Source organism: Grampus griseus (genome assembly GCF_964374135.1).
Source record: "Grampus griseus genome assembly, chromosome: 3".
NCBI lineage: Eukaryota > Metazoa > Chordata > Mammalia > Artiodactyla > Delphinidae > Grampus > Grampus griseus.
This window is the reverse complement of record NC_139019.1, coordinates 104695954-104711305: the sequence shown is the minus strand read 5'-3', so window position 1 is coordinate 104711305 and position 15352 is coordinate 104695954. Positions and strand designations below refer to the sequence as shown.

General features: G+C 40.0%; 1 protein-coding gene across 2 annotated transcripts in view; it reads right to left on the bottom strand.

Moving 5' to 3' along the window:
- The window catches only part of MEGF10 (multiple EGF like domains 10), a 260577-nt gene that overhangs the window by 72546 nt on the left and 172679 nt on the right, over positions 1 to 15352 (bottom strand). For both annotated transcript variants that reach the window (XM_082651796.1, XM_082651797.1), the window contains one exon: positions 12357 to 12449. In XM_082651796.1, coding sequence (XP_082507922.1) covers positions 12357 to 12449 — 93 coding nt within the window. The remainder of the gene's footprint in view (positions 1 to 12356; positions 12450 to 15352) is intronic.

The following is a 15352-nucleotide window of genomic DNA, read 5'->3' as shown; positions in this document are numbered from 1 at the left end:
AAGGCTTCCAGAAGAGGTGGGCTGGAGGTGAGCACTGAAGGATACATACTCAGGACCACCACTGTGCAAGTACTTATTATCTTCATCCTGGATGTGAGAGGCCAAAAGGCGGAAGCCTTAAATGATTTGCTTAAAACCCAACAGTAAGGAAAATCAGGTCTCAAACCCTCAGTGCTAACAGGATGGTCTGAAAAATTTAAGTTTTCTTGAGTAAAAAAAAAAAAAAAATTAACCACAGAAGACAAGTAAAACTATAGCAAAGCCCCACGTTCTCACAACCTAGAATTAACTGTTGTGACCATTACATCACATTTGCTTCATCATTTAATGCAAGAAATAACACATTACAGTTAAAGTCCCTTTTATCTCCTTTGTACCTTGTTTTCAGTTCTTTCCCTACTCCTTCCTCAATGGGAACCACTGTCATGATTTTTTTAAAAAATAAATAAATTTATTTATTTATTTTGGGCTGTGCTGGGTCTTTGCTGCTGCGCGTGGGCTTTCTGTAGTTGCGGTGAGCGGGGGCTACACTTTGTTGTAGTGTGTGGGCTTCTCATTGCAGTGGCTTCTCTTTGTTGCAGAGCACTGGCTCTAGGCACGTGAGCTTTAGTAGTTGTGGCTCGCGGGCTCTAGAGCTCAGGCTCAGTAGTTGTGGCACACGGGCTTAGCTGTCCCGCGGCATGTGTGATCTTCCCGGACTAGGGCTCAAACCCGTGTCCCCTGCATTGGCAGGCGGATTCTTAACCACTGTGGCACCAGGGAAGTCCCCGCTGTCATGATTTTAATGTGTATCATTCTAGTCTGCTTGTGTGTCCAAAAATTATATATTGCATGAATTAATATATTATTAATATATTGCATAACTTTTATGAATTTATTAGTTTTCTATTAAAATGTTTATATCACTGTGTATCTTGTTTTCACCCAATATTACGATATTGAGATCCACTAATGTTGACACATCTTTTAATGCAGTGTATTACTACCTAGAAATTTATAGGAATGAATGGCTACACAGCATTACACTGTATTAACAACCTCCAATAAATCTATCTTTTCTCATATTCAAGGCCATTTTTACTTGTCTCCAAATTTTCACTGTTACAAAGATGCAAAGACTATATCCCCTATACATGTATGCAAAGGTTTCTCCAAGGTATACAGACAGATGATAAAGAAGTAAAAATAAAATTACCTAATCCTATGGTGTACACAAATCAACATATTATTCTAGAGGCAGCCAAACTGCTCTCCAAAGTTACTCTGCCAACTTACCCTCCTGAGAGCAGTGTGTGCAAGCTTCCTTTCACATCTTCATTAACACTTGATATTGTCAGACTTCTAGACGTTTGCCAATCAGATGGTGAAAAATGACATCATGTTCCTTCATTATGCACTTCCTCAGTTATTACAAAGATAAATATTCTCATATGCTTATTAGCCAATCAGGTTTCCTTGCCTTGAATTACTTTATTGTATCCTTTGCCTAATCTAAAGTTGAGGGGGTTTTTTTCCTTATTGATTTGTGGGAGTTCTTAACATATCCTATATACTAATCATTTGTTTTTGTTTGTTTGTTTTTTTGTTATTTTGGCGGTACGCGGGCCTCTCACTGCTGTGGCCTCTCCCGTTGCGGTGCACAGGCTCCGGACGCGCAGGCTCAGCGGCCATGGCTCACGGGCCCAGCCGCTCCGCGGCATGTGGGATCTTTCCGGACCGGGGCACAAACCCGTGTCCCGTGCATCGGCAGGCGGACTCTCAACCACTGCGCCACCAGGGAAGCCCTAATCATTTGTTTTATACGTTGCAGAAATCTTTCTCCATTCTCTTCTTTCTCTTTTAACTTTGCTTATGGTGTCTTAAAGAACTGTTTAACTCTGATGCAGTCTAATATTCTAAGAACTAATTTACAGCATGGATAAATCTGGTTTGTGTAATACTAATTTTACAACATGAGGCTATTTTTATTTGTAAGGATAAAGGGGCTTTTCTTTAATACATGAACAAAAATTCACGGCTATATACTAATATCAAGTTCAAATCAATTCCATTAAAATTTAAACTTTCTTTGGAAGTTACTTCCACTCACTTTGTGCAAGAGTAGTGAGTAGTAAAACCATTAGGTTTTCACAGAATTTTAAGACACCATTTATGGCCCAGAGGCAGGGCACTTATAACCTCTACTACTTACCCTATTGAAACAGTCTTTATAAGTAGTATAAATGTTACTGTTTTATTACTTTCTACACTTTATTAATTTACACATGTCAAACATGATTACTTTGCTCTAACATATATGTACAAATATTCAAACTTTTTAAAGTCAACTTGGTTGTCAATGAATTAGAAGATATTTTGACCAAAGAATGAAAAAACAGGTTTTTTTCTTATCTGCCCTGAGGAAGTTTTCAAGTATTTAAAAAACATTCTTTGACACAATCACAAACAATAAGAAATTTGATATAGTCATGAAAGATACCGGACTATATATTAAACCAGAGCACTTAATTTTAGCCAATTAACAGTATAACCTTATGAGAGGAAATGTACATGGCTTTACTAAAATCAGGTATTAGTCTCCCTGATTTTACAGGTAAGGTAAAACCTTTCCTCTTTTGAGGGTGAGGAGCTGTCTTACTACACAACTTCTTCAAAGTTTATGGAACTGACACCTAGTTCATCTTGCCTGGCTTCTACAATCTCACTGCAGCTGTTAGTTTATGGGAATTCACCAAGGATGAATGAGCCTGCATTGCACACAGCCAAAGTGGAGCCTGAGCTCCCTTAAGGCCACTGAAGGAAGGACTTCAGGTCATGCCCTTTCTCTAGAAGACCTTTGACCACGTCCTCCTTGACTTCTCCAGATGCTTTGCCTATATATTTGTAGATGGACTTCCAATCCCTCTATTAAACTGCAAGCATTTGAAAGAAGAGGCAGGGTCTTTCATCTCTCATATCTCATGTTTATATCCATTACTGCTCCCGGAACATTTATGCCTTCATTCCTTCCTTCCACAAGTATTTATTGAGAATCACTGGGTGCCCAGCACTGTGCTAGACATTAGGTGAATAAATTAGCTAGGCAGCAGTGAATAAAACAGACAAAATTCACATTTCTATGGGCCTTCTATCCTGGAGGGGAATACAGACAAAAAAAACCAAACCAACCAAACAAACAAAAAAACAAATGAAGTATTTTCAAATAGTGCCATAAAAACGTGTTAAAAAGATGACGTAATAGATAGTTATGGGAGAATATTCTTTATGTAGTCAGGGAAAGCCTCTCCTGGTGGTGACACACAGATTGAAAGTTCGTTGACCTAAATTAGAAGCCAGCCACATAAAGTTCCAGGGAGGAGAGTATTCTAGGCGGAGGAAATATCAAGTGCAGAGGCAGAAATGAAGCTACTGTGTTCCAAGAAAGGTAGGCAGAGGCTGAGCAGTGTGGTACCCTGAGCGAGCCGTGGGATGAGAAGGGGCCGGGAAGGTAGGGAGGGACAGATCAAACAGGGCTTGGTGGGTCACGTCAGGGCTCTGGCGTTTATTCTAACCATAATGGGAAATACTGGGGAGTTTGGGGAAGGGGAGCAGCATGCTCTGAAGTGCAGTTTTACAAGATCACTCTGGTCTCAATACAGAGAACTGACTGGAGTGGGGCTAAAGTGGATGCAACAGTAGGGAGACTATTGTGATCACCAGTTAAGAGAGGATGGTGGCTTGGATTTGAGTGGCAGGAGTAGAGAGTAGGAAAAGGTTAGATTATCTTATATTTTCAGGTTGAACCAAGATTTTCTGATAAACAGATGTAGAGGGAGATTACACAAAGTTAAAAAAAAAACAAGGAAAACATATCAATAAACGATGTGTGTGGAGTGGAGTTAAATACAATGACAGCCCAGCCTTGTCTTTACAGCATGTGAACCAACTAGCGCAAGTAACATAAACATCTATAGTGTTCTCACCGTGCCCCGAGCAATACGAACCAGACGTGAATTCATCTGGTAAGGACATTAATGGTCAGAGGTTGGAGATAATGCAAAAAACTGCACCAGGGCTCTGTCTGGGGAGCCTCCTGGCAAGCAACTCTGGACAACGAGAGGCTCCTGCTCAAGAAGGGTGTGGCCTGCTGGGCGAAACGAGATGTCCTCCAAGAGCCCCTCCATCCATTCTCCAGTCCACAGACCAGTCTGATGTGAAGTCTGGTGGAAGGCACAGTTGTCACACAAGGAATTGTAAGTAAGTACCATTTACTGAGCCATTATCATGCCATTGTGTCATTTAATTCTCACAAGCATATGACATAGATACTTTGAAGCTTATTTTAAGCCAAGGAAAGTGAGGCAAAGAGACAGCACAGAATGGAGAGGCACTAAGTCTACTGTCATTCAGTTCCAACAGGGAGTTGGGTGGGTGGAGGTGGAAGAGATTGTCTGCCCCTCCAGAGAGTAACCAACAAAAGCCCAGGTTTCAGACTCCTTCACAAAGGCAAAATCAGCAGTTTCTGTGTGCGACCTCTATCAAGATACTCGGGCAGTCCATCAGTGAAATTGCTTTTGGGCAGTTCTGATGAACCATTCATCCCAAGCTCAGTCCTTCCCACCTGTCATCAATGTCCAGCCCTCATGCCAGTGAACCCAAATGATCCACTCTTATTCTGCTGCTCCATCAACCTGATTTCGAAAGTAATTCTGACAGGGTGATGGGTATGTTAACGACTTGCCTTGAGGACTGGGCTCTGGTGACTTCTCTCCCCAGACAACATCGATCCTCTATTGTATCCAGTCAATAGACCTTTACAGCAGACTTGCTGGTGAACAAGTCAGCTTTTTGTGCCCTACAATTTCTGGCTTGTAATACCCTTCAAATGGATTCCCCCATTCGAATATCCTGCAGGCAAATTCTTATTACTTATTCCGAGCAGCACAGCGTGCTTGCTTTATCTAAAAGGTTATCAGTACTCTTAATGTTGTACCTGAAAATGTTTGAGCTAGTCCGGCCTCCTAGGCATGTTTTCACTACTTCCAAGTACATTTAACCAGAAATGCTATTGGTGACTAAATAAACCCCAGTTTGGATTTTCTAGACCAAAATTAATTTCCATTTTTTGTTTCTAATTGGCACTAATGTCAAAAGCCTAGGGAACAAGCATTTGAAAACTATTTGCTGACTGCTGGCTGATTTAGGACTCTCCATGTGTTTTTGGATGTGCCCTATAGCCAGAGGAGAAATAAATTTCTCTATAGACCTTTAGAAAATCATAAATAGAATTATACGGGTTGAGAGAACAAATGTATTATTGCTACTCATACAAAAGGTTTAAAGGGTTTCCAAAACAAAGAAAGATCTCGGGGATTGCAGACACATATTTATGAGAGTAAATCACACATAGAATCATAGGTTTGAAAGGGATCGTAAATACAATCTTGCCCAACATTCTTAATGTTACAAATGAGGAAATTACAAACACATTCAACCAAATTGGTGTCATTTTAAATGACATGTTAGTGTGCCCTCGGACACCTCTCAGGAACTTTTGTCTTGCTCTTTTGTCTGGTGGTATCAGTCCTGCCTCCTGCTCTCATTCACTGACCCTTATCACTTTCACCAAATCTCCTTTCCAGCTCCAGGAGGCACCAGATCCTTATTTATATTACTGGCTGTGAAAGAGATGCGAGTCTGGTTCCACTATTTACCAGAAGTATAAACTTAGGCAAGACACTTAATTTTTCTGTGCCTCTATTTTCTCATCTGTAAAATAGGAACAAGAATTGTAACCATCTCATCTGTTGAGCATTAAATGAGTTAGTTCCTGTAAAGCTGTAAAGCCCTTACAAAGATGCTTGGCACATACTAAGCTCTCAATAGAGAAGAACTATTGCTGTCATCATCATTATCAACGTACCCAACTTCTGCTTCCCTTGATATCAGCAGATTATCTCTTCCCCAGTTTACCAAGAGAAGAAAGGTCATCAAATATGAACTCACTCAGATGCTCCTCCCCACTGCCCGTGAGCTCCTGAGCCCAGAAACCTATCGACATCCTGCCTGCCACTCTTTCCTCCCTCGTTTTGTTGGGAATGGGAAGTACTTCACACTAATCCTTCCATCAGTGTCAGGATCCCATCCGTCTTCTCAGGAGCTGTGTTCCCTCGATTAAATGAACTCTCAATTCACTCTCCAGACTCTGTCTTTTCTTTCACCATCCTCTCAGCCTCTTTCACCTTAAAACACAATCAAAAGCAAACAAACAGGGCTTCCCAGGTGGCGCAGTGGTTGAGTGTCCGCCTGCGGATGCAGGGGACATGGGTTCGTGCCCCGGTCCGGGAAGATCCAACATGCCACGGAGCGGCTGGGCCCGTGAGCCATGGCCGCTGAGCCTGCGCGTCCGGAGCCTGTGCTCCGCAGCGGGAGAGGCCACAACAGTGAGAGGCCCGCGTACCGCAAAAGAAAAAAAAAGCAAACAAACACCCAACTTTCTCTTGAGCCTACATTTGTCTTTTACTAACTCCCTAGCTCTTTACCCTTCCTTGTTGACTTCCCAGTTAAGTTTCTGGAAGAGGAGTCTATGCTTTAGCATCTTTGCATCACCCCTCACCCCACAGCAGTCTGCTTTCTGTCCCAGCACAACATTAGGCCCTTCTTTCTAGTCCAGCCAGAAAACCTCTCACTACTTTACCCACCACCATTTCTAGCTTCCTCAATCCACCTCTTCTCCTGAGGCTGTTCTCTTTCTCAGGACGAGACATTTACAAGTCTGTCTACTTTTCTCCAGGCTGCGAGCTCTGTGGGAACCAACAACTATTCCTCATTGGTTTCTTTATCTGCAGCATCCAGCACAGTTCCTTGCACACAGTATTCAATGGAAGTTCAAACTATGAACGCAAGAATGACCTTCTCAGAATCATACATTCAATCTCATTAAATTAAACAAGCATTTACTGCTCTCCAATCACATGCCAGGCACAGTGGAGGCCTGGCATTAAGAATGCACAGGCCTCCAGGCATTAACAAAGACATTAACAATGCACAGCCTCTGCCCTCCAGGAGTTATCATCCAGTAAGGGAGGAAGAGAAATACAGGACTGATGAACAGATAAGAGATACTGATGGAGGAGGAACAGAGAGAGAACAGGAAGGAGGAGGAAAGAGAGAACTAGAGCTAAGATAATGTCACATAGGCTAGGGTATTCTTTAGGATGCCAATAGAAGTAAAATACATGCATGCTTTTTAAAAAAAAAATCATTTAATGAAACCTAAAAAGAGGTAATATGCCCAAGTCGTCAAATAAATCATGATTTCACTTCAAGCAAACAAACCATGTTCAGTTCTCTGACACACCTGGTTTTTCATACAGAAAATACATTGAGACCCAGGAACACTGACTGTATACCATATATAGGAATCCGTCCATCCACTGACAAGGTAAACAGTCATTCTAAACCTCCAAGGGAAGGCTTTTAAAATTTGTGCTTGTGAAGGTGCTGTCAGACTCTTAATTTCCCATGTATATTGGGAAGGAAAAAATATACAGAGAGATAGCTATGAAAACGAGTTACTCTTCTGCCTGGAATGATTGGTCCTGATGAGCCCAGGGAAACTGGGCTGCTGCTGCATAACGAGAGAAAGCTGAACTACGTCTGGAACCCAAGGGATTCTTTGGGGCACCTCTTGGTACTTCCACGTCTGGTAGTAAAGGCTAATGGAAAGTGTCAACAACCAATAAAAGGCAGGACAACTGAGAATTCAGATCCTTCAGGAATGGAGGTTTGAGTCACTCCTCCAGATGAAGAACCCTAAGTAGCTGAGGTTTGGGCTGAGAGGGAGAAATATGAAATGGGGAAGAAGGAGGCCATACGTACAAGTACAGCATGTGATTAATTACAGAAAAGAGGCCTGTAGTAGTTTTTAACATTTCTCTTTGCTTTCTACATCTATGTGTTTATTTGTAGAAGCTATTTTCTTTTTTTCTGCTCTTTGCATTTTTATTTAATTTTATATAAAATAAAAGTTGTTGGAAGATAACTTTAGTATCTAGGTAGCAAAATATTCTGTGGTACTTCATCTGAATTTCAGGAAAAATTAATATAAACAGCTATGGATACCAGGACTTTGGGGACTTGCGTCTCCTAATTTTGGGAAAAGAGTGAGAACATCTTAACTTGTAAGATGTCAGGCTGTATTTTATTAGATGGAAAGGCAGAGTCGTTTTGTTGATGTACAAGAATTCAAATGTGTGTAGAAAGGTGCACAGAAGAGCTGAGTAAACAAAGGAGTGGACTGGACCAGTTATCACTTTATTGTCTCTCAGGGCTAAATTTATCCTTCATTTTTATCTACAAAAATGGATGTGGGCCCTTTAAGTACTCTTCCTTTGCCAGCTGGCTGACTGTTAAGCATTTTCTGTAGGGTGCCGGAGAGACACTGTAGGAGGAAGGTGTTGCCCATCATGGTTCTAGTGTGCCAGCTCAACTGACTCCAGAAGTGCCCATGGCTCTTCCAGCACCCAGCCCCTGCCCTGTCAGCACAGTGGGAGTGGCTTCTCCAGCACAGGCAGCTTCTTCAGCATCCAGCTCCTACAGTGCACTGTGGCTAGCAGCACCCATCAGCCAGCAACTTGCCCTGGCATTCCCCCTTGGGCTTTTTTGTAGCAGAGTCCTTCTGGTAAGACAATTCTCCAGAACAGCTTTCTCAAGCATCCTATAGAACAGATTTCTAGCAGGTTCCAGAAAGCAGATTTCCAGCAAGTTTCACTAGGGGTGTACCATGGCAGTCTCTCTGCCATTCAGTGAGCTGTGGCTGTGCTCTAACAAGGTCTGCATCACACCGTTAGTGGGGCTTCCTCTTTGGGTATTCTATCTCAGCCCTAGGAGTAGTGGATGCTCCTTATTTCTGCCATTCCTGTATTCTTTTGAGTGTTATCTACTTTCTACTAGCCAATCTCTACACCAAATTCGTGTTATAGCTAATGATTCTTTTTAATAAACTTTCCCTGCTCAAGTTACTATGCGTTCCAGGAGCAGCGAGCACACCAGCACCCAGATCTTGGTTTCTAAATACCATTCTCCAATGGCTCATTCTAGGACTGAAGCACTGAAAGGACTGAAAAACACAAAGTGAGCTTGGAGTATCCTACAGTAGCAGAAAGTAAGGAACTGCTCAAAAGACCAAACAAAACAAAACGACCAAACAAAAGGACAATGGCGTATGAAAAGGACACAGAAGCCACCTAAAAGAACTCCCAGTTGCCAAAGCTGGAACAATTTAAGCAACAAAATAAACAATATAATATTGACTTCTCATGTAAATATATGTAAGTCCACACTGATATGAATAAATGATTGATTAAATGGGAGAGAATAAATAAATCTTCCTTATAGAATATGTCCAGATAACATATGTAGATATTCTCCCCCTCAAAACCATGGAGCTTAATCTCTACCCTTCATCCTTGAGGGTAGGCTAGACTTAGTGACGTATTCTCAGAGAAAAAGAAAAAGGAAAAATAGTAACTTTATGTGGAGAAACCTGGCAAACACTACACATCACCAAATGATGAAGGTTAACCAAGTGATGACACCATCAGTGCTGTCATGTGAATATCATCATACCTCTGATACGATATAATGAGACAGGCACTTCAACTCTGTGGTATTTTCATAACCTGGACGCCTAGTCTAGTCATGAGGAAAACACAGACTGGGGGACATTCTGCGGGATATCTGGCCAGTCCTCGTCAAGGTTGTCAAGGTTATGAAAAACGAAGACTGAGCAATTGTCACAGACCAGAGGGGACTGCGGAGATGAAAATGCAGTGCAGTGCTCAGGACTAGATCCTGGAACAGAAAGAGGACATTAATGGAAAAAATAATAAAATCCAAATAAAGTCTAGAGTTTGTTTAATAGTAATACACTAGTAAGGAACTAACTGGTAGTGTATTCATGTCAATTTCTTTTGGCAATTAGTTTTGCCAAGCTAATGGTAACTTAATATGTTAAGGGAAAAACTGGATGCAAGTGTATGGAAACTGTCAACTCTCTTTGTAACTCTTCTAAAATTGTTCCAAAATGAAAGGTTTACTCAAAAAAATTATTGCAGTTTCTGTCTCTTGATTGGACCCTGACTAATACAAGGAACTGGTGTCATTAAAAAAGCAATCATTTTCTGGATCTAACATATATTATCAAATATATGCCTAACAATAACCAGAGAGGAGGGGGCAGAGAGATAAAAATCCTTGGGCATTAGGCCATTTTAACTCTGCTACTTAGTAGATTACTAGAGTGTGCATTTGCTTCAAGAATTATCTGGCCAAGAGTAACTAAATTACACACTTCCTAATGAGTGATATTAGGGTAACAGCTATAGATAAAACCCAGGTAACAAAATTCAGTGCTCTGGCTCAGAATAGCATTTTCTTAGGTGCTTAAAAAAGGTGTCAGAAATGTATTCTAAGAACATCTTTAAAGCCTTCAGATATCTGTCCACATTTATTTATGCTTCTGTTCATGATAAAGCCAAAACATAAGCTGTGGAGAATAAACTAAAAGTCACCTCAATATCATCATCCAGGATTGAAAGAACATGTGTTGTCAGAATTCTAGAGGCTTCATTCAAAAGTCAGTCAACTCCGAAATAAAGCAACAGCTTGTTTTCTAGAAGGCCTAAATCAGTTCTAGAGAGTCTGAAACCCATGTAGACCTTTTGTTTTGTTTACACACTCTTTAGTCTGATCTCTTAGTTCGAGGTAAGCTTCAGTTCTTAGGGGACAAAGTATGACTGCAACTAAAGTTATTCCACAGTATTCTCACCCTGAAATTAGTAACAAATCTCATTTCTCAAATGAAGAATATAGCCACTCTTCTCTTTCCCAATGGCTTATATAATAATGTTATTTTTCTTCCAAATGTGTAGGCACAACTGATCTTTAAGTTGGAAAAGTCAATGAAAGCAACAATGCATTTGAGGTCAGTTGGCCAGAAAAATGGACATGAGCCAGATCCCACATCCCAAACATTTTGCCTCAACAGCATGTGAACAAAGTGCCCTCTCCCCTCCTGATCTCTAACAGAAGGCTAACAAAACGCAGCAGGACAGTTACCCATTGGAATGGGAAGCCTGTCGGGGCAGAAAGACGCACGCACGCGCGCGCACACACACACACACACACACACACACACACACACCCCTGTTTAGGGCACGACAAAAAGGCTCTTTCACATGGAATGTTCTATGCACAGACAGCATAAGGACCTCCCCTGAAGATGCTGTTTTAGAGGCAGTCAAGAGATCACAAGTCTAAAACAAGTAGTTCTAACAAGATAAAGAGTAATCTCTCCAATTCCAAATGAAAGCAAGTAAAAATTCTTAAAACCAGCTTATCTACATAGCTTAAAGTTCTTTTGGACTAGTTTCAGAAAATTCTTTGGTAGCAAGGAGGACAAAGTTGTGTTGTCATGAGAGTCTGCTAATTTTTAAAACTATTTTTCCCTTTCTCTAAATGTAAACGTTTCATGCATTACAATTTAGTTGCACTTCAATTCCTTCTCACATTTTTCAAGGCAAAACGAAGTATAAAGGAACAGGAAGAGTGCACAATTACACGCACAGCAAGGAGTTAGCCAGAAAACCTAAGTTTTAACTGTGAAATTTAGAAAAGCAACTGTATTACATGACATTCCATCATTTAATCCTCATAATAATGAATATAGGATTTTAAGTGCAATCTGCTTATAGTCCAAAACACCATCATTTTACAATTATAATTCTAACATAATGGACAAAAATTATATACTATATTATGAATTGATTTAATACCTAAATGTTCATGAATTTTCGTTTATTACCAATAATTCTCCCCAGTAATCTGAGCAAGTACTTATTATTTGCACCTCAGAATTCAAAGATAAATATGTTAAGCATTGAAAATATCAATTTTACTTCTGCCTTAGAACCAACAAGTGGTAAGTTTTCATCACCAAGAAAATATATTAGATAAACGAACAAGTAAAAACAGACGCAGGAATACAGTAGCTGTGTTACCACAACTGCCTTACTGAGTTAAGGAATCTAACTTCTGGACCGTACCCTGAAAAATGCATTGATATTCACAGAAGTACCAGAATCAGATGATTGAAATCTTCTTTCCAAGTACCTTTCTTTATACTCTATTCATAACAGTTCTGTGTATAATACATGTAGAGATTTAAAAGAAACAGTATTCGTGAGTTGGACTGGGAATCTACACCACATTTTGCATTGGGATGAAGAGGGAAACCTGTGGCTCATGTAATCTGCAGACAAGAGGCCCATACAGCAAAAACATCCGGAGACAGACAACAGCAGGTGGAAACTTACCACTGGAGCAGTTGGTCCCACCCCAGCCAGGCTCACACTGACAGGTGTTTGGAGCAATGCAGCGACCATGGACACATTTATCAGCACAATGGGCTGTCAGAGAGAAAAATCAATCAAATAAGGAAAGTTGGCACAAGAAAAAAACCCCAACAACACAGCTGTTTCACATCTCAGTCTCAAGTATCACTTAAAAACAACACGCATGCTTGATAATTTTCTTCAATCCGTTCCTCAGCCCTCTTACAGTCCTCTGTGTAACCAAACAATTCCCCTTCTTATTTTGATACCTCCAAATAAATTCCTTCATTTCTACTATATAATTCTACTTCATGCTAAATTAGCAAAGAAGTTTCAAGGAAAATTGCCTAATCCACTTTTTAAAAAAATTATCAGTGACTACCAAATATATCCTCTTTGTTTCAGGAGGCCGTATATGCATGCACAAACAAACCACAAAGCAAGATCTCAGGACTCCAGGGCGACAAGAGTAGTCTGAAAGGTATTCCCTTTACATAATACCTTCACTGGAAACAATAGTCAAGTTTCTTTGTGCACATGTTATTCACAACCATGACACAGCCGACTTAGATGCCCTTTTTCTGTTGAGGAGAATATTCGAAAAAATGTCACCCAGGTCTTCAGGAAATAGTAAATCTCAATTCCTCTTTTGTTAGTGAATATCACTGGTGTGACCCAACCCATGAAAATAAGGGGTATCATTGCAAACATGAGTGGATAATTAGTCTGATGATTTCCAAAGGAAAGCTCAGTGGGCAGATAGAAACGGATCAGAAATATGCTGTGTTGCACATCAGCGTTATCCTCAACATTAGTGCCACTCAGGTTGGTTAAATCTTCTTTAAAATACCTGGATATATGAGTAATTGTGAGAACAACTTGGAAGAGTTTGGATTTCAGATGTTCCAGAATTTCATTTAAGGATGGGATAAGGTATCCTATGCTTTAGAGGTAAGTTTTATTAATTTTACTTTTTACAAAAGTAAAACAGGTCTACTGACCAAACATAAAATACCAATAAGCAAAATAAACCTCTCTCTTAAGGAAAAAAAAAAAGAGAATCATAATATTTTTCAATTTGCCTTCCCACTTAATGAGAAAAAAATCTTTCTATGCCATTAAATATTCTTTTGTGTGATTTATATACTGTGTGTAAGTCTATATTGTGTATATATATTTATATATGTTGTGTATATATATTTATATATGTTGTGTATATATATATATGTATATATAGTATAGGATATACGTATGTAATATATATATTGCTGGACCAAAAGTGATAATCACTTCTAAGGTTTTTATCAAAAAGATTTCGACATGAAGAGATATAAATGAAAGGCATTTTAGATGAAGAGAAAGCAAAAGCAAGCAGCAGAAAGAAAAACAAATGGAAATGAGAAGATCTGTTTGGGTGCAGTGTTTGGAGCAATAGCTTTGGAAAGAGAGAGACACTTTGAAAACCAAACTAAGGTGTCAGGACTTTATTCTGAGAATTAGCTGGGAATATTCTAATGAAAGACATAAATTTGTTATAAGAAAGAAACTATCAGGTAGGTCACCTGATGAGGACACTACAACAAAATGAAGTGACCAAAATTTCAGGAAATACACGTTTATGTCCTATTACTAGAATAATTCTTTAGCATCCAGGTAATTTGGTGAGGGGTATCAGGCCAGATGAGCTAGAGATTTTGACACTAGAGCTCCAAGGAGATGCTTAGCAACCTCATAATACTTGATACAATTACGTATTTAATTATAATGAGTAGCAAAATCTGCCTGTAACATATGAACACACTGCCCTACAACATGTTGACTTCTGCTGCCAGGTTAAGTCAACATGTGCTAATCTCAGGGTTCAGTGCCTCCAGCCATTTCTATGCATGTTTGATATTGCAGATGGGTCATTCATTCAAAAGGCCATAGCTCTGTACTGTTATTTCTTAAAATTTAGCTATACATGTATAAGGCAGCAAAATAACATAACTAGAGTATGCAAGGTTCAACTAAATGCCGCAGAAGGCCCAGTTCTAATTGTGTAGGGCATGTTCTGGACGCTGTATCACACTGTTTTATGGTAGCCAGGACACCCCCATCTTACAGAGAGTGCTGGCACCCATTGTAAATATGTAAATTTGACCGTGCTTGGTCTAACTTGTCTTATGTACTGATGGCATCTATGCTTGCAACATACTGTTAGTGATCAGCCTTCAGACATCAAATTCCCAATTTATCCTGCATCAAGATACTAAAACTATTTAAAATTCTGTTTGTATATTTTGAGAAGTTTTAAAAATCAGATACTAGATCTCTTTAATATGAAACCAGAGTTTTCTGATAGTGTGCATCTAAAAGAAAACACAGAGGGCTTCCCTGGTGGCGCAGTGGTTGAGAGTCTGCCTGCCGATGCAGGGGACGCGGGTTCATGCCCCGGTCCGGGAGGATCCCACATGCCGTGGAGCGGCTGGGCCCATGAGCCATGGCCGCTGGGCCTGCACGTCCGGAGCCTGTGCTCCTCAACGGGAGAGGCCACAGCAGTAAGAGGCCTGCGTACCACAAAAAAAAAAAAAAAAAAAAAAAAAAAAAGAAAAGAAAACACAGAAATTGGATATGATGGTTGATGAAAAGAAGTATCATTCATATCCTCAAATTTCAAATTTTTGTGTTTATTTAAAATACTCTTGTTGGTCTCACCCATGAATTTTACACTAAGAAAATGTTATAAATGTTAACTTATAAGGTATATCTATATTAATAAAACACTACTTTGTCTTTATATCTTAGGCATCTACACATAATTTCATTTGACAGAAAAATCAGTTCCACTATTTGAAACTTGGAAAATCTCTGGGTTTCCAGGACACTGGATTGGATGACAGCTACCTGGGGTTTCCTATCTACAAACAGCGGGTGGCCAGGAGAGGAAGGTTTTGGGGGGTGTTCCATGGGAAGGTCTCAGTTTGCTCTTCCCTTTT